We start from the raw sequence: 24922 nt of genomic DNA, 5'->3' as shown, positions 1-24922 counted from the left end.
AAAGGTGACAAAGTTATTGTTCCTACTTCCTTACAGCATGAATACATCCAGATTTTGCATCGTGGCCACTCAGGTTCCGAGTCTACCAAAAGAAGGGCGAGAGGACTAGTATTTTGGCCATCTCTATCAAAGGACATTGATAAAGTGCTTTCTTCTTGTTTAGTATGCAACAGTACTAAACCACATTTGCAAAAAGAGCCACTTTAGCTAAGCCAGATTCCTGAACTACCTTGGTCAACAGTAGCCATTGACATATTTGAGTGAAACAATCAGCATTACTTACTGTTGGTAGACTCTTATTCAAGGTAGTTTGAGATTGATTTGCTACCTAATTTAATTTTCCGTGCTGTTATTACTAAGATGAAATGTCATTTCTCAGTCCATGGTAGTCAACACAAAGTTATTTCTGACAATGGTATCCAGTATACCAGCCAATTGTTTCAGAGATTTGCAAAAGAGTGGAACTTTATCCATGTTACTAGTAGTCCAGATTACCCACAGTCAAACGGTTTTGCTGAATGTGCAGTACAGAGTACAGAGCAATAACTAGAGAGGTCAAAGCGTGACAATACCAATATCTTCTTGAATTTGCTTAATCTCAGAAATATACCCTATAACAATCTACTTGGCTCGTCTGCTCAGAGACTTCTATCTAGGCAAACCAGAACAACTTTGCCTATCAGTTCTAGTTTGTTGGTGCCTAATGCAAAAAAAGAACAAGGTAATCAAAACCCTACCTTTTAAGAAGCATTCCTTTTAGAAGTCCAGCTATAATAAAATGAGCAGATTTCTTCATCCATTGAAAGAAGGAGAAACAGTGTGGATGCAAATGGTGAAAGGCTTTGATCGAATTGGTCAAGTGAAAGTCAAAACTGCAATTCAAATTGTAGCTTGCTACAGATCATCCACCATGCCCCAGGACCCCCATTTCACATTTCTGGAAACAGTGGGAAACATAAAGGTCCTACCAAATACTCTAATTTTGGGTGATTTCAATTACCCTAACATTAACTGGGAGAACTACTCAAGTACTAACTCCCTTGTCCAACATTTCCTAGAATTTATAAACTCAAACACCCTGGTTCAAATGGTCAACACTCCCACCAGAGGTGACAACATATTGGACCTGGTCATCACTAATATGGGTGACCGGTGTTCCACACCAGAGGTCAACCCCTTGCTGGTTAGATCTGACCATAAACAAATCACTTTCTATATCTACTTTCCACTCCCACCTCTGGACAAGGAAACCACCGTGAAGCACTTTTCAAAAGCAAACTTCATGTTACTTAAGACTGAGGTGGAAAGTTTTAAAGCCTCCATGCTGAAGGATAATGCTGTCCAAGCTGCAAAATCCTTTACTAATGCATTCTATGGGAACTTACAAGAATACATGGATCATGCCATCCCAAGCAAAACCAAGACTCACTCCTCCAAGAAAAGGAAACCAGTCTGGTGGACTCCTGCCATAAACAAGCTATACAATAGAAGGAGGAAACTAGCACAGAAAAAGAGTAAAATCCCAAGAAGGGAAGACATCCCTGATCAGTATCAGCAAGAAACTACGAACCCTCATAAAATCATCCAGGTGAGCTTCAAAAGAAAAATTGCCAAGGACTCCAAAGATAACCACAAGGCATTCTTTAGCTATGTCAGGAATCTAAGTGGCAATGCTCAGATCTGCTTGGAGTTAGTGCAGAACGGCACAAAATACACCGAACCAACTGATATCGCCAACATCCTGGCAGACAGGTTCAGCACAAACTTCACCCCCCTCTCACCCCAAAAGGGGCCATAACTATACCAGAAGAATGTAGAGTCCCTGAAATCACAGACACTCAGCTTAAAACAGCCCTCTCCAAAGCAAAAAACACAGCATCAATGGGACCGGACGGTGTCCCAAGCTCCGTCCTACATGAGCTCAAAGACGAACTAACCCCTCACCTAAACACACTATTCAAACTCAGCCTCTCCACAGGCTACATACCCAGAGAGTGGCACACAGCAATGGTTATTCCGCTCCAAAAAGGTGGAGCCACAACAGACCCCGGGAACTATCGCCCCATAAGCCTGACTAGCTTGGTCTGCAAGGCTATGGAGTGCATCATCATGGAACTCATTAACAGAGACAATGGGAACCTCCAAACACTGGACCCTACCCAGTTTGGCTTAGTTAAGGGAAGATCATGCCTCCTAAACCTGGTGGACTTCTTTGAGACAGTTACCAAGGCTATAGACGAGGGAAAGCTGGTACACACAGCCTACCTAGACCTCACAAAGGCCTTCAACACCATTCCCCATTCTGGTATTATAGACAAGTTCACCAGCCTGAACATGAACCCCTACATCATAAGATGGGTTGCCAACTGGCTCATGGACAGAACCTACATGGAGAGAGTTGTGGGAGCTAGGTCTGACTCTAAACCGGTTACAAGTGGCGTTCCCCAAGGCTCAGTCCTAGGACTCCTCCTGTTCAGCATATACTTCTCAGAGGTACAGACAAGCACAGGAGGACTATGGCTGACCAAGTTCGCAGATGACTGCAAACTAGGGGCTAGAATTGACTCTCCGGCTGACACAGACATCCTCCAAAAGGGTCTTATTGAGACGGATACCTGATGTCAAAATTATGGCCTCAAGCTAAATGACAAAAAGGACATAGTCATCCTGTTTGGAAAAAACAAAGTACCCACAAACTACCACATAGGTGGTAGTCCCCTAAATACAGAAGACGTAATAAGGGATCTGGGGACCCAAGTAGATAATAATCTCACCTTTGATAATAACATTGCCAAAGTGGTTAGAAAATCCTTCTACGTGGCCCACCTAATCACAAAAGAGTTCGCATCCAGATCAAAAGAGGTCATTGTGCCCCTTTACTCATCACTCATCAGACCCATCATAGAGTACAATGCCCCATTAGGGATGTACCTTACAAGACACCTGCAACAGCTGGAAAGACCACAGAAGTACCTCACCAAGAGGATCACTGGCCTCAAGCAGATGCCCTATGCAGCTCGACTGAAGAAACTCCAGCTATACTCGGTTGCATACCGTCTACTCAGAGGTGATCTCTGCCTGACATACAAGGTCATGCCCAACCCAGAATTGATGGACATGCTCCACCTAAAGAAAACCTTATTCCCTCGAGCCACATGGTCTAGGGATCTAAACCTCACCACAACAATAAATAGGATGTGCTGGAGGGATAGATTCCTGTCCCAGAAACTTCCCATGCTTTGGAACAAGATCCCAATCTGCATTAGGCAGAGCTCCTCGCTAACACTCTTCAAAAGAAACCTTGACGAGTGGATGGGAAACAGAAAGTTTGCCCCGGGGATCACTTCAGTGGTTCTGCTGGACAGAGGCACAGGGAACTAATCTAAGGGGGTGGCGAAAGCCAACACATTCTGGCTAAGCTTATAAATGCCTTCAGGCAGATAGCCTAGTACCTACCTATGAACCTATGAACCTATGAGAGGCATGTGCTAAGCAGAGATCCTTAGTGGAATCTGAGGGTATAGAATACAGAAGAAACTGCAGGCATCTTTTTCCCGTGTCAGAAATGTTATCACAGCATTGTATCTGTGATACAGACTCTAGATCTCAGAGCAACCCTGACAATGTTAATACCAAAGAACATGTTTCAATATCCATTCCCATTCCTGATGATGTCCCAGTTGTCCCCAAAGTTGAACATTCCTTGAAGTCAGTCCTCATTGCTAGATCCAATTCTGATTTTTATGTTACATGATCAGGTTGTATTTCTAGACCTAGTGTAAAACACACAGCAACCTGGACATGATTGCTTTATATGTGTGTAACTTTGCATGATTGCATGTCACCGAATTAGTCCTGTATAATTACATGTCAAAAGATCATTTCTGTGTAATTGCATGTTATAGAACACTGTTATTTAGTATATGATCTATTTCTCAGACGGAGGATGTAGATCAGAGCGTGTATATGTGCCTTTAAGAAGCATTTCCAGATGTAGCATGTGCATACAAATAGTGAGCACGTGCAAGCAGCAGTGCCATTCTGAGAGAACAGCCAGAGTGTTAACATGTATGAGTGTGGTAGTCAAGTCTGTTTATAAGTTTATTTAGGTTTAAGTTACAAAGCCTCATTCCTGATGTGCTTGTGGGTAATAAAGCTGCTTGAACTGAACCCACAACCACTTGTATGTTTTATCCTGACCAGGTGAGCGACAGGTTTCTTTTGTTTCTCATGCCGGCATGAGGTTTATGATTGTTTGCCAATGAATACATTCACAAGATGTAACTTTGAAATAGGAAGCATAAGTAAAAAATAGTATACTGTGACGTGAGGTAACTTCTTATCAGCAAGTCTTGTGGCAGAATGTTACCAGTTCAACAATATGGGAAATACATGCTTGCTGCAATCACCAATATTAGCAAAATAATCCAGGAGAAGTGAAATACGAGATATGTGTGTGCAGAGTGATGGGAAGCAGAGGTGGGTAGAAAAATATTCCATTTGGCTTAAAGTGGGGAAAAACGGCAATGGAAACTGTTTGACAGGTATACTGCAGAACCACTGCAGCTTCAGAGTCAACATACAAAATCCAGGAGGCAAGCAGAATGTTAAGGCTAAAAAATGGTTGGACTGTACTATAGAAAAGTTTAAGGCAGAAGTGTATTAGAGAAAGCTGAAGAAACTGTGTGGGGCTTGCATATTCTCTCTACATTTATATGGGTTTCCTTAAGACATCCTGATTTCCTCCAATCTGCCAAAACGTTATGCTTAACTACTCTAAATTGTCCCTGCATGTAATCCCTGCTGTTGTCATTGTGACCTGGGATATGGTTGGAAATGATCTGCATATAATGCTACTAAGTAAGTACAAGTACGCTTTCAGAAATAATAATTAGTGTGCTGAGTGAGCAATGCCATTTATAAGAAGGAACCTACGACATTATCTATTATTACTGTTGCTGCTGAATATTCTGGAGAAATGTAATGACTGCAACAAAGTATGAGAATTAACAGGATAAGGAAATGTAACCATTCAGAGCAAGTGCAGGCAACGACTGGAAGCCTATGAAGAAAGAAATGGGTAAACTGGATGAGACTGTATAATGGAGGTTGTCATTTTTTTCATATTCTTTTTGGCCTAACAGTTGTTCCACAACCATTAAACGCAGCCCCACCAAATCACTTATCAAAGTACTTTTTGGCATCCAAGGACAGTTGGCATGAAAGGTGAAGGCTGTAGGCTCTGATGAGTCACAATATTTTGCTAGGTTTCATTTTTTAAATAATCCTGCTTCTTAGTAGGGTGTTACATCTGGTTTCATATGCAGCACTTCCCAAAGTTTGGAATGCACAGAGTTCTTATCTTACAAAAATATTTATTTAAAGTTTGTTAACCAAAGCACAGCACTGATCCATCTAGACCATTTTTAAGCTCAGCACAGCAGAAATTCAACTAAAGATGGAATTAATTGTAATCAATATACATGTGACAATGGTAATATAAGAACAAACGTAGAGATCTGCAAGTCATGGTTACATGTGGCATAGAACACAGTTATAAGTAGATATGGTACAAGAATTCAGTAAGTAAAATCAGAAAACATAGTATCTGTACAATGTCTTAGCATCTTACAGTATAATGTTTCTATAAAAATATAATACGCAAAGAACAAGGTATTCTTTGTATGGTATGGTTTGTATTATTGTATTTTTATGTGTTGTACGTTTGTATTATTGTTTGGGCATGCAATATGAAAAAGAGTAAGGTTTTGAGCCAATTGAGGGGAAGAAAAGAAAAGATACAGAGACAGAAAAGAGGGAAATGGTGGGAGGGGGAGATGAGGAAGGTGTACGGCTATCTCATATCCAGGCTCGGGAGTTATTGGCAGTACTGTAGGAGTTTGGGAACATGTTTACTGGTAAGCCAGGGTGTACCCACCACATGAAGCACCATGCAGACACAGGGTCTCAGTGAAGCAGGCCCCTTAATGTATCTGAGAGAGCTAAGCAGACCCTGAGAGAGGAACTACAGGAGATGCTGGATCTGGGAGTAATCCAGGTTGCAATAGTTTCCTTCTTTTAAACATGTCTTATGACAAAATATAAACTAATAAACAAACATATTACTTTACTTTTAATATGCAGTGATAGCATATGTTCCAGACACTTAATCTGAAGTAGACTTAAGTCAAAAAGCCAATATGAATATAGTGTTTGTATAGTAGGTGGGGTGGGGTCAGCTGAGTATTTCCCACCAAAATGGTCCAAACTGGGTCTGTAATTGTTAAGGCCCGCCCTGAATTGATTTAAAAAAACTTCACTGTAATGCAGAAAGTACTATTCTCGACTATGTTCATTTGACGTACAGAATGGTACTATATCTGAATTTACCCAACACTGATTGCTGCACATCAAAACTTAAAGAAAAAGTGGTTGACATGAACTGGACTGGAAAAGAGAAATTAATGCTTTCCTTTTGCAGTTGGAAAGCTAAAAAATAATCTAAAAACATAACAGTACACTCAGATATAATTTGTCTCAATAGTGTACTGTTAGGGAAAATGTTTTATTTTTTTTTTTGTAAAGTAATAAGTAGGGCTGGATAAGAAACTGTGGCAGAGTTAGGGTTAGGGTTGTCACACATGAGTAAGGTCTGACAGGGGAAGAAGCTATTGCAAATATCAGATAACAGATATTAGAGCTGTGTGCAATTAACGTACATTCCTTACCCTAATGCATATATGGAAAAGTCTAGCTACAGTGTAGGTATGTACATCAAGTCTACGCCATTCTGATGGAATGCATAGCATTGATGAACCTGTACTTCACTGGGTAACACCCACAGGCTTACTGGGCAGAAGTGACCCTTTTCAGGGACTCTACAGGAGCACTAGCGTGTCAAATGATGTCAGAGTTATATGGTAGGCAGATGGAGGCTGAGGTACTCAAACTGTAGGCAACAGCAACCATCTCATTAATAGGTCATATGAATACACATGGGGCATAGGCATCAGAATGCCGCATAAGGTGTGATTTTTGACTTCTGCGATATGGGTATACAAATGAATGAATGCTGTTCTGATAGTACTCTGGCAGAGAATCTGTCAGGTTCATTAAATGGACATCCGCATGATGGTTTGCTGGTAGATGATTGTGAGTGCCTGCTGGTTGGCTTGCCTTTTTGTATTTGAAACCATGTGAGAGTTTACATGATGTTGAACACAATGGATGAGGGGTGTATCAGGTGTGCAATGGCCAAGGTGATTAAGTTAGGAAAAGAAAGTCACATGATAGGAACATGTGTGAACCTACACCCACAACTACCATAGGGTAATGTATGCCTGTGGGTGACAAGAGCTCTCTCTGGACTACACTATTATTACCCTGCTTTTCTAATGAAGTACTAAGAATAGCTGTAAGGAAAATGAAGTTAGCGAAGGCAGCAGGCTCTGAAGATCACTGCACATATGACCAAGATGCTGGGTGTATTATTGGAAAAATGGCTTCACATGGTATTATGGAGAGAAAGACATGTCCCAGAAGACTGGAGAATAAGCATTCTAGTACAATTGTACAAGAACAAAGGTACACTCAGTGGTGCAGTGGTTTGCATTGTCACCTCACAGCAAGAGGTTCTCTGGTTCAATTCTCAGCTGGGGTGCCTTCTGTGTGGAGTCTGCACGTCCTCCCTGCATTCGTGTTGGTTTCCTCCTGGTACTCCTGTTTCCTTCCACTTTACAAAGACATGCATCTGGGGCATTTCTCCCTGGGCCTCTGCTGAAAATTGTCTCGTTTCAAGTCAGACTTTCCCAGTAAACAAATATTAAATAAATGAATACAATAAAATAAATAAATACAATCTCAGTTGTAGCCTGTACATAAGTATCATGCTCCTCTCAAACTGCATGTAAGTGCTAGAGAGGATGACTGATAAATGACTAGGCAGAGTATTGCAAAATAAGATGGAAAATGAGCAGTTTAAATTTAGATTATAGGTTCATAGGTTCTTAGGTAGGTACTAGGCTATCTGCCCGAGGGCATATATAAGCCTAGCCAGAGTGTGTCGGCTTTTGCCGCCCCATTGACTAATTAACTGAGCCTCTGTCAAGCAGAGCCAGTGAAGTGATCCCAGGGGTGTATTTTCTGTTACCCATCCACTCGTAAAAGCTTCTCTTGAAGAGTGTTAGTGAGGGGCTCTGCCTAATGTAGTTAGGAATTTTGTTCCAAAGTATGGGGAGTCTCTGTGACAGGAATCTATCCCTCCAGCATGTTCTATTCATTGTTGTGGCAAGGTTTAGCTCACTAGAGCACGTGGCCTGCAGTGACTTGGATTTCTTTAGGTGAACCATGTCCATCAGTTCTGAGTTGGACATGGCATTGTAAGTCAGGCAGAGATTACCTCTGAGTAAGCGATATGCCACTGAGAACAGCCGGAGTTTTTTCAGTTGGGCTGCATAGGACATATGTTTGAGGCCAGTAATCCTCTTGGTGAGGTGCTTTTGTGGTCTTTCCAGCTGTTGGAAATATCTTGTGAGGTACATCCCAAATGGGGCATTGTACTCTATGATGGGTCTGATGAGTGATGAGTAGAGGGGAACTATAACCTCTTTTTAATTTTAGATGTTAACCCCTTAGTAATTAGATGGGCCACATAGAAGGATTTCCTAACTACTTTGGTAATATGATTGTCAAAGGAGAGATTACTATCTACTTGGGCCCCCAGATCTCTTATTACCTATTCTGTATTAAGGGGGCTGCTGCCTATGTGGTAATTTGTGGGTGTTTTGTTTTTCCCAAATGGGATGACTGCATTTTTTGGCATTTAGCTTGAGGCCATGACTTTGACACCAGGTGTCTGTCTCAGTAAGGCCTTTTTGAAGGATGTCCGTGTCAGCCGGTGAGTCAATTATGGCTTCCAGTTTTCAGTCATTGGCGAAATTGGTTAGCCATAGTCCCCCTGTGTTTGCCTGCACTTCTGAGAAATATATGCTGAACAGAAGGGGTCCCAGAACTGAGCCTTGCGGGACACCATTTGTGACCGGTTTAGAGTCAGACCTGGAGCCCGCTATTGTTACCGTGTGAGTTCTGTATGTAAGCCAGTTGGAAACCTATCTTGTGATGTAGGGGTTTATATTCAGGCTGGTGAGTTTTTCTATAATACCCAAGTGAGGAATGGTGTCGAACGCCTTGGCAAGATCAAGGTAGGCAGTGTGAACCACCTTTCCCTCATCTATGGCCTTGGTGACTGTCTCGAAGAAGTCAACCAGATTTAGTAGGCATGATCTGCCTTGACAAAACCAAACTGGGTTGGGTCAAGTGTTTGGAGGTTCCCAATGTCTTTGTTAATGAGTTCCATGATGATACTCTCCATAGCCTTGCAGTCCAGGCTAGTTAGGCTTATGAGGTAATAGTTACCAGGGTCAGTTCTGGCCCATCCTTTGTGGAGTGGAATAACTGCTGCTGTGCACCATTCTGTGGGCACGTAGCCTGTGGAGAGGCTGAGGTTGAACAGCGTGTTTAGGTGGGGGGTTAGTTTGTTCTGTACTTTGGGCAAGATGCAGCCTGGGACACCATCTGGCCCCATTGATGCTGTGTTTTTGGCTTTAGAAAGGGCTGTTTTCACCTGTGCTTCTGTGATTTCTGGGACACTACACTTTTCCGGTATTGTTGTGGGCCCATTTGAAGGTGAGAGGGAGGTGAAGTTTGCACTGAATCTATCTGCCAGGATGTTGGCAATATCAGTAGGTTCAGTATATTTTGTGCTATTTTGCACTAGCTCAGAGCATATCTGTTTGTTGCCACTTATATTCTTAACATAGCTAAAGAAGGCTTTGTGGTTATCTTTCGAATCCTTGGCTATTTTTCTTTCAAAGTTAGCCTTGGATGATTTTATGAGGGACCCTAGTTTCTTACTGATACTGATCAAGGATGTTTTTCCTTCTTGGGATTTGCTTTTTTTGAACTAGTTTTCTCCTTCTGTTGTATGACCTGTTTATGGCAGGGGTCCACCAGACTGGTTTCCTTCTCTTAGGGGAGTGATTCCTGGTTTTGCTAGGGATGGAATGATCCATGCATCCTTGTAGGTGCTCATAGAGTGCAATTGTAAAGGATTCTGCATCTTGGGCAGTGTTATCCTTTAGCGTGGGGGCTGTGAAACTTACCACCTCTGCCTTAAGTAAGGTGAAGTTTGCTTTAGAAAAGTTTTCCACTGTGGTTTCCTTGGTTGGGGATGGTGGTGGGGTGTGGACATCCAAGGTGATTAGTTTATGGTCTGATCTAACCAGTGATGGGTTGAACTCCGGTACGGAACACCTGTCTCCTATGTTGGTGATGACTAGGTCCAATATGTTGTGGCCACTGGTAGGGGAGTTTACCAGCTGATCCAGGGCATTTGAGTTGATAAATTCCAGGAAGCGCTGAGCCTAGGAGTTTGTACTCAAGTAGTTTTCCCAGTTAATGGTAGGGTAATTGAAATCGCCCAATATCAGGGTGTTCAGTAGGCCCTTCATGTTTTCCAGTGTCTCCAGAAAGGCGGAGTGGTGATCCTGGGTCATGGAGGGTGATCTGTAGCAGGCCACAATTTGCATTGCAGATTTGCCCGATGTTAGTTGCACATGGATGATCTCAGCGGTATCATGCTGCGCCTCTAACTTGGAGGTGTGGGTATCCTTGATGAATATGGATGCACCCTCTCTTTTTGTGTTTCGGTCCATGTTCTGTGGGTGTAATGTGTGGTATGAGTTGTAGCCCAGTAGTGCTGGAGTGGTCTCTGGAGCCTTGAACCAGGTTTCAGTTACTGCACAGATGTTGACATTCTCCATACTTAGGAATGCTTCGAGCACATGCATTTTGAGATTTAAACTCCTGGCGTTGAGTAGCATAACCCTCATTTTTTTACTTGTGCTGTTTACGGTGGTGGGTTTGAATTTTGAGCCTTGCCTAAAAAGGCACTATGGGGGTAACAAGAGCCTTGGCCAGTATTCGAAAGCCAAGGGGTGACAGGTGCAAGCCATCTCTTGCGAAGCAACGACAGACACTGGCTTCCCTTTGAATGACAACAGAAGCTTAGCCAGTTGTTGAAATTGATAATTTTTTCTTTATACGAGGTATCATTCTTGGTGAGGGCAGGATGCTACTCAGGGTCAGGGTCATACCTGCCTAGGCTACATGATCAGAGAGCTCTTACATGTCTCTTTCATGTAGTCCAGGGAGATACAACTCAGGTCATTCACACCAACATGAACAATGACAGAGTCATATTTGTACTTGTTCTCGAGTGACCTGAGTGCTTGTGTTATGTGGTGGATTCTGGCTCCCGATAAGCAGCAAACAGTAACCTTCTTCTTGTCTAGCCTAGTGAGTGGGGCATCAGTGTGCCTGACTATTGAGTCACCTATTACTAGTGTGCAAGGTATGTTATTTCGCCTTAAGGGCTGTGAATGTGCGGCACATTGATTTTGTGTTTTATGTGTTGTCTGATTTGTGACGGGAGGTGCAGGTTTTGTGGGTGTCTGCTTTGGAGCTCTCTGATGCTTTTGCAGGTTTTTATTTAAAGCCTCTGAGTATGATTTTGTGTATTTATGTGTATTTTTTGCCAGTGCTGGTTTAGTAGGTCTATGTGAGGCTGGAGGTGTGGTGCAAGTGTTAACCTTCTCCTCATGACTGTCTGTTCCAGTCTTGGGTGGAGAGACCTTAGTCTCCAGTTTGGCTGTATAATTGCATCTCTCGCATATGTTAGTGTTTTGTGGTAGGAGGAGAGGGCTGTCTGTGTACATGAGGCAGTTGTAACATTGCCTCAGGGTACCCAGATTCACCAGCTGGATTGGAGGTTACACCAGAAGTTGCCCTTTGGTCATGCCTGAATAGTAGGGTGAGCTGCTTAGTCGCTTGGTTGGTGAGGGGTGGATAAAGAGCCTTGCCCTGCTGGGCAGTCAAGTGTTGGGGTATATTAGTGCTTGCTATTAGGTCTGAGCAAGTGTTGGACTGTAGGATGCTTTTTGAGTGCTTAAGTTTTAAGCTATTGTTTTCCAGTAGGTTAGTTACAGGAAAGATGGGAAACAAGCACAGATGCGGTCTTTTAAACCAGAAAGTTGAAAGACATGGACAACTTCAAGAATGATCAATAAAATACAATTCCTGGGCTAAGAACCACTCCTCTTGTGGCAGACAGGCTACCTAGTACTTACCACTCCCACTGATAAGCTAGAAGGCTGCACTCCAGCACAAAGGCTTGGGGGGCTCAGAAGCTTACAAACAGTCCTGGATACAGAAAATCTGTACCTGGACTAGACTAGTTCTGGGAAAGGTGGGGATCAAGCGCAAACACAGGCTTTAAAACCAGAAAGTTGAGAGAGATGGAAAAAACTGCCCAAACAGCCAATAAACTACGATTTCTGGGTTAGAACTACTCCTCTTGTGGTAGATAGGCTACCTAGTGCTTACCACTCCCACTGATAAGCTAGAAGGCTTCCCTCCAACACAGAAAGGCTTGGGGGGCTCAGAAGCTTACCAACAGTCCTGGATAGAGCAACTCTGTAGCTGGACTAGGCTAGTAACAGGAAAGGTGGGAAACAGCACAACTGTGGCTTTTAAACCAGAAGGTTGTAAGAGATGGGAAAAAGCTGCCCAAATGGCCAGGAGCTACAATTTCTTGGTCAGGAACCACTCCTCTTGTGGTAGATAGGCTACCTAATGCTTACCACTCCCACTGATAAGCTAGAAGGCTTCCCTCCAACACAGAAAGGCTTGGGGGGCTCAGAAGCTTATAAAGAGCCCTAGATACAGCAAATCTGTACCTGGACTAGACTAGTTACAGGAAAGGCAGGAAACAAGCACAAACACAGGCTTTTGAATCAGAATGTTGAAAGAGATGGAAAAGTTTCCCAAACAGCCAATAAACTATAATTTCTGGGCCTGAAACCTCTCCTCCTGTGGTAGATAGGCGACCTAGTGCTTACCACTCCCACTGATAAGCTAGAAGGCTTCCCTCCAACACAAAAAGGCTTGGGTGCTCAGGAGCTTACATACAGTCCTGGATACAGTAAGTCTGTATCTGGACTACACAAGTTACAGGAAAGGCAGGAAAGAAGCTAGGAATTTTTTTTTTACAGAAAAGCAGCTAAAACAGCAGTAAATACAATTCAAATGCAGTGCAGGCTAGCACACGTGTATCAATATTATGGCAAATGCAGTTTAATTAAATGCAATTAAATTAACAAATGACTAAAAAACAAGTGCAGAAGGCATTAAATTAGAAGGCTACTAACAAGCAGTAATAAGTGCAGAGTAAGAACAACTGAACAGATAGCAAGCAGAACAGCAACTAAGACATTTGCAGTAAGAGCAGCTGAATATATATATATATATATATATATATATATATATATATATATATATATATATATATACACACATGTATATATTTATATTTTTTTTTGAGGGAGGGAACACAGCAGGCTTAAGAGGCTACAGGGGTTGTCCTTCTCAAATGCTTTCTTTGTATACAATAGGAGTGCCTGAAATCAGAATATGATCTCACTGCACTCAGTTGAGTGAGCAAATGAGATAGGCCCAGAAGGAGTATCTAAATACAAACTTACAAGAGGGGCGGGCAGTTTCAAAGCCACCAAGATTAACACCAAGACAAGAACAGGGAAGGTGGGTGGGAGAAACACAGTGGAAACAACAAGAGACAGAAACAATGCAGCACCACTATAAATAATAGGCAAGTGTATAAATACAGCACAGTGCAAATTAAGTTGCAAAAAGTGTACTTATCAGTTTGGAATAGATTCCATTTCTGCAGCTCACAGCAAATCTGTCAGCTTTCCAGCAGTTCACAGAAATGCAGTCTGTATTGGGATTACAACAACAAGAGACAGAAACAATACAGCACCACTATAAATAATAGGCAAGTGTATAAGCAAAAGTGCACTTATCAGTTTGAAATAGATTCCAATTCTGCAGCTCACAGCAAATCTATCAGCTTTCCAGCAGTTCACAGATCAGGATGCAATACAACAGACCCGATGTTTGTTGTGAGACAGTGAGTTGAGAAGAAACTACTGATGAGAAAAAGTCCAAATGGGCATTCCTAGACTTGGAGAAAGCATATGACAAGGTCCCAAGAAAGCTGATTTGAGCAGTCCTTCGGTGTTTGGTTACTGGAAACACTGGTAAAATTAGTACAGCAATACATACCTCTCAATGAAAAAAATACAGGATGATGTGCTGTACCCTTCCCCAAAAAAAGCTTGCTGAGCCTACCTGAAAAAAAACACAGTGGAGACAACAAGAGACAGAAACAATACAGCACCACTATAAATAATAGGCAAGTGTATAAAATTAGTACAGGCTATGTACAAGGACCCAATGCCTCAAGTAAGCAAACTGTTTTGATTAAGAGAGGGATTCTCAGTTGGAGTGGGTGAGAGTGTGCTTCAATATTATGCACTATGCCCACTGCTGTTAATACCGGTGATGGACGACCTTAGCAAACAGGTCGAAGGGGACAGATTGACAAAGCTGCTCTATGCATATGATGTGGCATTACAAGCAAACTCTGAACAGGAACTTCAGCAAATGCTATGGGGATGCAATGCAAAACTGAATGCATAGGAAATTAAACTGAGTACAGACAAGGCAGTTGTCATGGTAGTAAATGGAGGAAATCAGAAGCAGAAAACTGAGATAGAAAGGAAAAGAGTGGAACAGGTTAACATCTCCAACATCAAAGAAGTAGCTAAATTTACTCCTTTGCAGAGAAGTTCAAAGAGAACACTTTACAGTGGTTCACACACATAGGAAAGCATTTGGGTAAGACAGAGAAGAGGAAATGAATGCATTCAGCAAAGAGATGGATGGATTGTGTTAAAGAAGACCTGTTACAGCCCGGCATGCCCATTGAAGAAGGTAGGAAAGTGGCACTGAATTCAGAGATGGTGACATGACACCCTGACCCCATGTAAAGAATGGGGAAAAGAAGATTATGATGGTGATGATGATGATGATGATGAATTTGTGACCTAGAAGCTGTTTGGTATGGTGGCCAGACAGTGGATCCTTGGAGGCTCAGTTTTTGTTGCAGTTTTCATCTGCAGATGTAATACCGCATTTGGGTAGATTAGATGGCCAATCTAGGTTCATAGTTTCATATGTGTTTACTAGGCTAATGATCACAAGGGCCTTTTAAAGCTTAGCCATGCATTCCAAATCTCTGACAAGTTCTAGTACCCTTGATAAGTGTAAACAGGGGCTTGGGAGGTGAAACATTTACAAGCAGGGGCCTGGGAGATGAACCATTTACAGGCGGCCAGTGGCCATAAGAGACACTGGTGCCAAAACAGGGATTAATTTCCTGCTTCCCATGCAATTTTCAGGAACCCAATTGTCCATATATTTTATTAAGATGTAAAGAATGTAAAATGAGCTTTTGAGTCACACCAACTCTTTATCAATGCTGTAACAAACACCCATTCCATTCAACATTTATAGTAACAGTCAGAATTTAGTCACATGACCAATTAAAATCTCTTGCAATATACTAAATTAAAATCTCTTACAAAATACTAAATTAACAGTCCATAAAAATCAAAAAACCATAAAGCCACACATAAAACATATGAAAAACATATAAAAACATTAAACATATAATATTACACAAACTCTATCTTCAGTTTCAGTACAGGTTTTATATTGTTTCTTGTATTCAATCCTGGAAATTTGTCTGCCCTAAAATAATTTATCCAATTGTATTCTGCAACATCTCACCTCCCCTTGTCCCATTTTTTATTTTCTGTACTACTCCAAATTTAAAACTATGATCCACCCCATACAGCATAACATGTTTACTTAATGCATTGGTTTCTATTTTTCTTCTTATTTCTGATAAATGAGACCATGTTCTTTCTTTTATCTTCTGATTGGTTTTACAAATGTAGAAACCATCACATATTACACAATTAGCAATATATACTGTATTTTCAGTAGTACATGTAGCAAAAGTGTTAAAGAAAAATACTTTCCTAGTAATGGAATGTAAAAAGGAGGTTTCTGTATTGATATCTTTACAGAATAAACAATTAAAGCATGGAACAGTGCCTCTGGTGTTAATCTTTTCAGCACTAGGTTTTTTACATACTGAATCCTTATAACATAAACTCTGTTCCAAATTTTTGTCTTCCTTGAAGGTAAAAGATGGTCTCTCACCTACTATCTGTCTTATCTCAAAATTAGAAGCCAGTATAGGCCAGTTTTTAGTAATCACAGATTTAATTATGGACATGTGTCTGTTATGTAATATACCTAATAGAATTACCTGATTCTCTTTGTCTAACTTGTACATTATCAGAAAAATAAGGCATCCTAAAGTTTCCCATTTACTCATAATAATCTGTTTATTGTGTTCTACTAAGGTATGTAGATAGCCTCTAGATTCAAAATATTTAGACATATAATTTAACTCAAATGTAAAGAGTTCATAATTTGTATTAAGTCTACTGACGCTAATAAACTGACTCTTTACAACACTTTCAAACATATGTCTAGGGTGTATACTGGTGTAGTATAAAAACCTAGACGTATGCATATTTTTCTTATGGATGGTGGTATCTGTCTCCTTTCCATTTTTCAATAGTGTAATATCAAGAAAATCTATCCTAACAGCAGAGAATTTTAAATCAAAAGTTAAAAAATCAGTGGTACGTTGTAAGCATTCAACAAACACTTTCAATTCCTGTTCATTACTTAACCAAATGATAAAGGTATCATCAACAAACCATTTATAATATGCTAACTGTTGCTCTGTAAAAGTCCCCAATGAATAATCATCATATATACACTGTTTTTCCTAGTTAGCAAGGACAAGGTTAGCATATGTATTTGCTGCTAGGGTGCCCATGTCTACCCCTAATTGTTAGTGATATAGCTGTCCATCAAACATAAATACATTATTCTCTAGAACTACATCTAACATTGAACAAATCAATTCAATTTTTGTTCTAGAGTATGTACTATACCCACTTAAAAATTCTCTTACATATTGTACTCCTATATCATTTGGTATAACGGTAAATAAGGATTTAATCTTTAAGGCTACAAACATCCACTTCAAATCATTATATTTAACAAACCATTCATAGGAAGTCCTATGGAAATCATATAAGTTTCCATATTGCTACCCAAACTATATTGTAATAAATAATTCAACTCTCATGCTGGGGATTTTTTGATTGCTAATGTTACCCAAGGAGTTATGTAATTTAGGATTATATATAGTTACATTCATATGTAAATATGTATATTACAATAATGGAGTAAATAATAATTATTACACATTAAATATTTCAAAAATTAAAATATGGCTCATTTCATGGAAATAAATATAAAAATCATATTCCAATAAAAATATTGAATTATATCCAATTAAATACAATCTCCAAAAAAATAAAATCTATAGTGCCATATCATATTGCCTGCATTACATTAAAATATTCATGTGTATGATGCCTAACTAAATTGCCACCCTTCTTAAATTGTTTAATAAGCACATTAAAATTTTTTCTATAAAATTCTATTTAATATCTTTTAACTTGCTTTGCATTAAAATTCTATTTCACTATATCTTTGTTCATAGTGTTACATTTCTTTCTTGTTAATACTGTTCATATTTCTTTATTAAATATTAGCTTTATTTATACATACAAACAACCATAATTCTATTTTAACTTGCCTAACAGATGTTATTATATAACTTCTTTATATATCTATCTAGAGCACTAAACCTAAAGAGGGCCTAAATTAAAACTAACATCTGAACATTTAAGGTCTAATCTTATTAATAAATGTTATTCCCTGGTTTTAGCTCTAGTATTAGTACTTGTGTATCTGATCTCTTCTTGTATGTAGTAGAGACTGCCTAGTCTACCTGTTGCTGTTCTTGTGACAATGTCCTTATGTCATTTGTAAAATGCTCTCCCCTTCTTTGCCGCCTCCTCCTCCTGCCTTTAAATATCCTGTGAGCCTTCTGTATGTGCTTTTTGAATGGCGGAAGTTATTTCATAATAAAATTGAGTCTCTTATTTGATTTTTGCAGGCTTATAAAGTGTTTCTCTTCATTTAGCAGTGTTAGATGTTGTGGTTGAATAGTCCAAACTATGAGAAGTTGATTAAATTGCTATTAAACATGAAACTTCATTTAGGCACATTATGGCTAGTAGTTAAATTTTATTCAACTGGCTGGAGTAGTAGGCAAAGGGATGATGTCTCCTTCTGTAAGCTCCTTAAATCAATATTCATCACAATTGCGTAATAACTTACTATATGATACAGTTTTTGCTTTTTTTTATTTTATTAGTTTTGTTAGTTATTAAATTTTTTTTACAATTATTTAAAATTAAAATCAACAAATTCAATTTATCAAAAAAGCTATATTAAAATATATCCCTAAATCAACAATTTCATCACAAACATTTCAACTTGCAAATTTTCACAAATAAATTATCATTAAACTGCATATTTACAGCACCTAATTTCTTATCAATCAACCCTTGAGCCTCAATAATTCTGGATTCTACCAATATGTTGGATTCAGTGAGCCTCATAGAAATTTGCACAATGCATAGTTGCCCAAGCATTGCTTAAACTTTGAAATTAAACTTATCATTGCCACTAACCAATGGAGTCTTTATTAAATCTCACATTTACCCTATTATACGTGAAAAAATTTTCCTTATTTATTTAACATATTCTCTTTATTCTATATTCTACACCATTTCACCACATCCAGGTACATTGGGATTATCATTTACCAAAATTGTGAATGTAGACCAAATGTTGAGTAACAATACTGCAACTGTTGGAGCAGATAGACCATATCCATATAGGGTTGGCTGGTCCATAGAACTGGACAAACTAACAAGAAACTAGAAAACAAAAAACATCCACCACCAAACCCACACCCAGTCCTATGTGCAACTGTAATAATGGATATACATATACTGATAAAATGCCAGGTTTTATGAAAAAAAAAAAATGAGAATAATGTAAATCATTTAAAAAACCTTTTTAATGTTTTAAATGACCTGTGACCTGTACAATTCAATTTGAAAGACAAACAAAAAGACAATATAAAATATAAAAAAAAAAAAAAAAAATAAGCTGGCTGCATAAGTGCATGCATAAAATATATAACTTAAACTAATACTTTGTTGAAGCTAAATTTAATTTTCACAGCATTCAGTCATCTCTATGGGCACATGTCATGGGCAATGGCAATAGCAGGCCTCATTTCAATCAAGTCTTCCTTCCAAATGTCAATGAAAAAGTAAGCTGTGCCTGTGCATCTCTGTCTCAGCTCCCACAGATTTTCTTCACCCCACAGATTTTCTATTGGATTTAAATCTTCCAATTTTTAAAACTCCATTTTCTTTTTGTGAAGCCATTCTGGTTTTTGGTTTTGATGCATTGGATGTCATTGCCATGTTGGCCATGTTGAAACTCTTCATTCCATCTTTTTATCATCTCTTTGAATTTTGGGCCAAACTTTTGGGCAAAACCAACTGTATATACAACTCCTCATATTCCTTAAAGCTTGACTAAAGCCTGAGTTCCAGCTGAAGAAAAGCAACCCAAAGGCACCACTTTGGCACCTGTCAATGTGGGGGGATGTTTTTTTGTGATGTGTGTGTTTTTTTTGTGCCAAACGTGCCTTTTGAAATTGTGGCCAAAAAGTTCAACCTTGGTCTCATCAGACCATAACATATTTTCCCACATGCTTTTGGGAGACTTGATGTGCTGTTTTGCAAATTTTAGCTAGGTCTGGATGATTTTATGTGTAAGAAAAGGCTTCCGTCTTGCAACCCTACCCCATAGCCCAGACTTATGGAGAATACGGAGATTGTTGTCACATGTAGTACACAACCAGTACTTGCCAGAAACTCCTACAGTTCCTTCAGTGTTGCTGTAGGTCTCTTGGCAGCCTCTCTGACCAGTTTATGTCTTGTCTTTTCATCAATTTTGGAGGGAACGTCCAGTTCTTAGCAACATCACTGTTGTCCCATATTTTCTCTACTTTTTTGATGCCTGTCTTCACTGTGTTCCATGGTATATCCAATGCTGTAGAAATCTTTTTGTACCCTTCTCCTGACTGATGCCTTTCAACAAAAGATCCCTTTGATGCTTTGTAAGCTCTCTGCAAATCATGGCTTTTGCTGTAGCAGGCAACTGAGTAAATGTCAGGAAAATCCTACTAGGACAGCTGAACTTTATTTGGAGTTAATCAGAGTCTCTTTAATTGATGGTAGGTATGTACCCAAGAAGACTGAATGCTATAATTAAATAAAAAGGTGTTTCACCAAAGTATTAGTTTAAGGGTGTGCTCACCTATGCAACCAGCTTATTGTATGTTTTTAATTTTTTATATTTTTTCCCCTAACAGATTTGTTTTTCAATTGAATTGTACAGGTTATAGGTCACATTAAAGGTAGCAAAAGTTTTGAAATGATTTATTGTGGTCTAATTTTTTATATCACAAAAACATGGCATTTTAACAGGAGTGTGTACACTTTTTATATCCACTGTATGTACGCCAGACAAAAAGAATGGTAAAGGTCTGAATATTAGAACATTTGGGGACATCAGAAATCAATGTTTGGAAAGCCCTGTAGCTGCCCATTTTCATAGAGTACATGGGTGCTTTGATGATAGTTTATTTTTTTGTGTGTTGGCCAAACCCCATTTAAAAGATGGAGACAATTTTAGACAAATGTTAGTGAAACTGGAAAGCAGATTCATACTGAACTTTAATACACTTGGACCTAGGGGATTGAATTTAGAAATCCATTTGAATGTTTTACTTTTGAAAGGTTGCATATTTATATTGTGGGATTTTTAAATTTGGAATTTTATAAATTTTGTATTTGAGTATTGCAAACTTGTTGGCACTTTAAGGGCATTTAGTTAATAATTGAGCAATTATTCAATTATTTTTACTAATTTATGGATGTATAAAAATGGCTGCATTTTGTGTGTTAAAACATTCCATTGAAGGTGTTGAGTTGAGGTACCAGAACACCATTAAAGCAGTTTTGCAGCATTGCAGCGGCTCTGGTTTGGTTATTTTTATTTTATTCATGGTTTGTGCTGATTAGGTATATACCACGGGGGGCATTGTACTCAGTGATAGGTCTGATGAATGACAAATATAGTAGAATAATTAATTCCTTGGACCTAGATGCCATGCCTTTGTTTATAAGTTGCACAACATAGAATGATTTCCTCACTACTGTAGACACGTGATGGTCAAAGACTAGATTACTGTCTATGTGTGTTTCCAAATCCATGACTGCTGGGTTATCTGTTAGGTGTATGTTGTCAATATGATAGTTACCTGGGGTGGCTGTCTTCCCAAAGGATGCTATTATGCATTTCTTCACATTTAGTTTTAGTCCATGTTTCTGACACCATTTTTGTCTATGTCGGCCCTTCCTGGAGAACATTTGTGTTGGTGGGCGATTCAATGACGGCTCCTAATTTTCAATCAACTGCAAATTTAGTCAGCCACAGGCCAATAACATTGGTCTTGACTTCAGAGAAGTAAATGCCAAATAGAAGGACTGATCCCTGAGGCACTTGGAACTGCCTCTTTGTAAAGATGAACTCCCCAATTCTAACTCTCTGGGTCATGTCTGTGATCCAGCTGGCTATCCACTGGGTGACATAAGGTTTTGTACCTAACCTCTTAAGTTTGTCAGCAATGCTCGAGTGAGGTATTGTGCCAAATGCCTTGCCAGGTCGAGGTAGGCAGTGTGAACCATTTTGGCCTCATCCTTTGCTCTGGTTGCCTTTTCAAAGAAGTCCACTAGGCTGAGTAGGCATGACCTGCCCTTGATGAAATCAAATTGGGTTGGGTCCAGTGTCTGGAGGTATCCTATGTCACTACTGATCCTTTCCATGATAACTATTTCCATGGCTTTGCATATGAGACTAGTGAGACTTATGGGGCTGTAGTTTCCAGGGTCTGTAGATGCCCTTCCTTTGTGCAGAGGGATGACTGTTGCTGTTCACCATTCATGAGGCATGAAGACTGTTTGGAGGCTACAGTTAAATAGCAATTCCAGAGGGCCTAATAGGTCATATAGTCACTAACTGCTGTTTCTATATTTCATTGTTGTTTGTAAGTACCCCAGATCATGCTGGAAAGGGAATGGAGTATATTCTGTGTTTTCTTATGCATGTTATGCATATAGCTAAATGAAGACTTACAGCATCCTGTATGTATGCTTACAACAGCAACTAGTTATCTATCACAGGCTACGTCTTACATCCAATTATGTTTGGGGCCTCTGTGTGTTTATGACCTGCCTCTATGAATTCCTGGTGCATGAAGTGACACACTGCACAAACTCCATGTATTGGACTTGTACAATGTTTATGAATCCCTCAGTTGGTGTATAAATGTTGTCATCAATAAAAACTGTATGTGGTCATTTTCATGCTGCTGGTGGTAAAAGTGAACACAATGAATGCAAACATTTTTATCAGAAGAGTAAAATGCTTAGATGATGCTTTGAGTTTACAAAGTCAGATGGATGCCTTTTGAACTATTCAGAACATGAGCAGTACTTTTTGTAGGTTTACCTGTAAACATAAATGCTAAGCAGTGTTCCTTTTTTAGAACAACTTCTGCATAGTATATAAAGTAAACTGACAAAATAGCTGCTATTTCAACTGTGTAGAGTAACTTATTAACTGTTAATATTCACAATACACTTTAAAAATGCATTTTAATAATTTAATTTTTATTCCTTTTTATAATCGCTTATTGTTGCTTATATACACTATACTACAACATATCCTGTTGCGACTGCTGGGGAAGGTATATACTGCAGCATCACTTTTCCAGCTGGCAAATTATGCATGGCTGCAGCTGGTTCTGTGGTATACATGGATGGAGCTTTGATTGCGGCCCCAGCAGTCTGGATGAAGGACAGAAAAGCAATCTGTACAGTGGTAGTGAATGGTTGGAGAGAGTAGTGGTCCTGCTGTAATACTACCACATGTAGGACTGCAGGTGGCAAGGTAGCACAACAACAGGGTGGGTGTGTAGCCCACCCAATAGTGTTCTGTGTTGTTGGTTGGAGCGTTTGCTCTCATTGGCATGGATTTCCTTAATTCATGATTGTTCTGTATTGTTGCTTAAGATAGGTATGTACCTGTGGAGGTACACTTTGACCAAAAGGTCATCACTGTACACTCCTTCTCAGATGTTCACCTAATGGCCACTGTGGGGTAGAGGACAATGGCAGGAGCATAAAAGCCCAACTACACAGCATGATGGCTCATTCCCAAGCCTCTGTCTCCATTCAAACCTCACTCATTCCCAAGCCTCTATCTCCATTCAAACCTCACTAATTAAGTGGGTAATGGTGGGACGATAAATGGACCAGCTGACACAGGCTTGAGAGTAAGAGAAGATACAGAGAGAAAAAACATTTATAAAAACAGTTTCACATAGGTGCACTCAGTTATGTTGATATATTATTATCTGTGACTGATCAGTAAGGAAGGATCATAATAATGTTTAGAGGCTCCTAAGTCCTTGGCATTTATGAGCCATGTGCTCCAGTATTAACCAGATGAATTGTGGATTTTTGTTGCATGCAAGTAGATCTCTTTCTCCTAGATGATGGTGCCTCAAGATTATAAACCTCTGAATCGTGTAAATCAGTCATGCTGAACCAGTACTGGAATGATATTAATGATAATCGGTTGTTGCAATTTATTTTTTTTTCTAAAATATTTTTGCAGAGTTGGTATACACCCAAATGGGAAAAATATCACTTCAGTCAACATGTATGTGCCACTACACAAAGATGTACGCAAGAAGACCAGATCTGAACAAAGGCAGAGGTATGTTTCTTTACTTACATTCCATGATACTATGCATTGGTTTGGAAATAAAACAATCATTTACATTTATTACACATCTCTCATAATTAAGTTCTTCACATTAGCATGACTTTCCGTGACATAATTTGGTATGGCATGACTTCAAGTGGCATCTGCAAAACATAGACTAGTACATCCTACTTGTTACACATATTTTTTCATTTGCAAAGTTTACAGTGTAACTACTATGCCATAAAGACTTAATCTGTTTTCATAATGTACATGTCACAAGAAGTGGCACAAAATGGATGAGGATGTAAAAGTGTCTTGACATAAGTAATTATTTTTTTTCAGTAAGCTTCCACTGTTGTAATTGGACAGGGTACTCCATATGGCATAATCCATCCCTCAGCCCCAACTCTCCTTTGGCTACTGGCACATCGTATGAGGCCAGTCACTTGTATAATCTTCCCAGGTTGGGATCACTGTGTCCAGCTGCTTTGGTTAAGCCTCTGTGCTGGCAGAGCTGGTTTTGTAGGCTAACTTTATGTGCTGTGCTCTAGTCCCTGTATTCCGGCATTATTCAGGAGGTTACTATAGTTATGAACTGTGATAACTGAAGGTGACTCCACCCTCTCCCCAAGGATGGCCCTGACCCCCCCCTTAGACTCACCACTCCTCCCTGCCTCTGTTTTGTTCTTCAGGTACTATGGCTACCAGTCAAACTTTGGTCACATGAGTCATCATTAATGGGATTATCCCCCTATGCCACAAAATTGAAAAGTGCTTTTAAATTTCTAAAGCAATGTAGTAACAGAATTTTGAAAAACTTTCTGCAAATAACCAATGTCATACATTGTACTACCTACATACTACTTTTGTACACTTTATCTACTCATAGGCTATGTATATATTGTTAGAATGACTAAAATTGTCTATAATGATATCTTCTTCTTCTAGCTTTTTCCAGTTAGGGGTCACCACAGTGGATCACTTGTCTGCTCATGATTGGCAGTGGAGTTTTATGGTGTCGAGT

The 24922-nt window shown here is 39.5% G+C and overlaps 1 protein-coding gene across 2 annotated transcripts in view; it reads left to right on the top strand.

Moving 5' to 3' along the window:
- The window catches only part of ST8SIA6 (ST8 alpha-N-acetyl-neuraminide alpha-2,8-sialyltransferase 6), a 1083972-nt gene that overhangs the window by 274847 nt on the left and 784203 nt on the right, over positions 1-24922 (top strand). For both annotated transcript variants that reach the window (XM_044067540.1, XM_044067539.1), the window contains exon 2: positions 23806-23907. In XM_044067540.1, the coding sequence (XP_043923475.1) occupies positions 23806-23907 (102 nt within the window). The remainder of the gene's footprint in view (positions 1-23805; positions 23908-24922) is intronic.

This window comes from Protopterus annectens, chromosome 3.part1, assembly GCF_019279795.1.
Source record: "Protopterus annectens isolate FY-2018-M chromosome 3.part1, PAN1.0, whole genome shotgun sequence".
Lineage (NCBI taxonomy): Eukaryota > Metazoa > Chordata > Ceratodontiformes > Protopteridae > Protopterus > Protopterus annectens.
The sequence above is the reverse complement of the archived record's forward strand: the minus strand, read 5'-3'. Positions and strand labels throughout refer to the sequence as shown.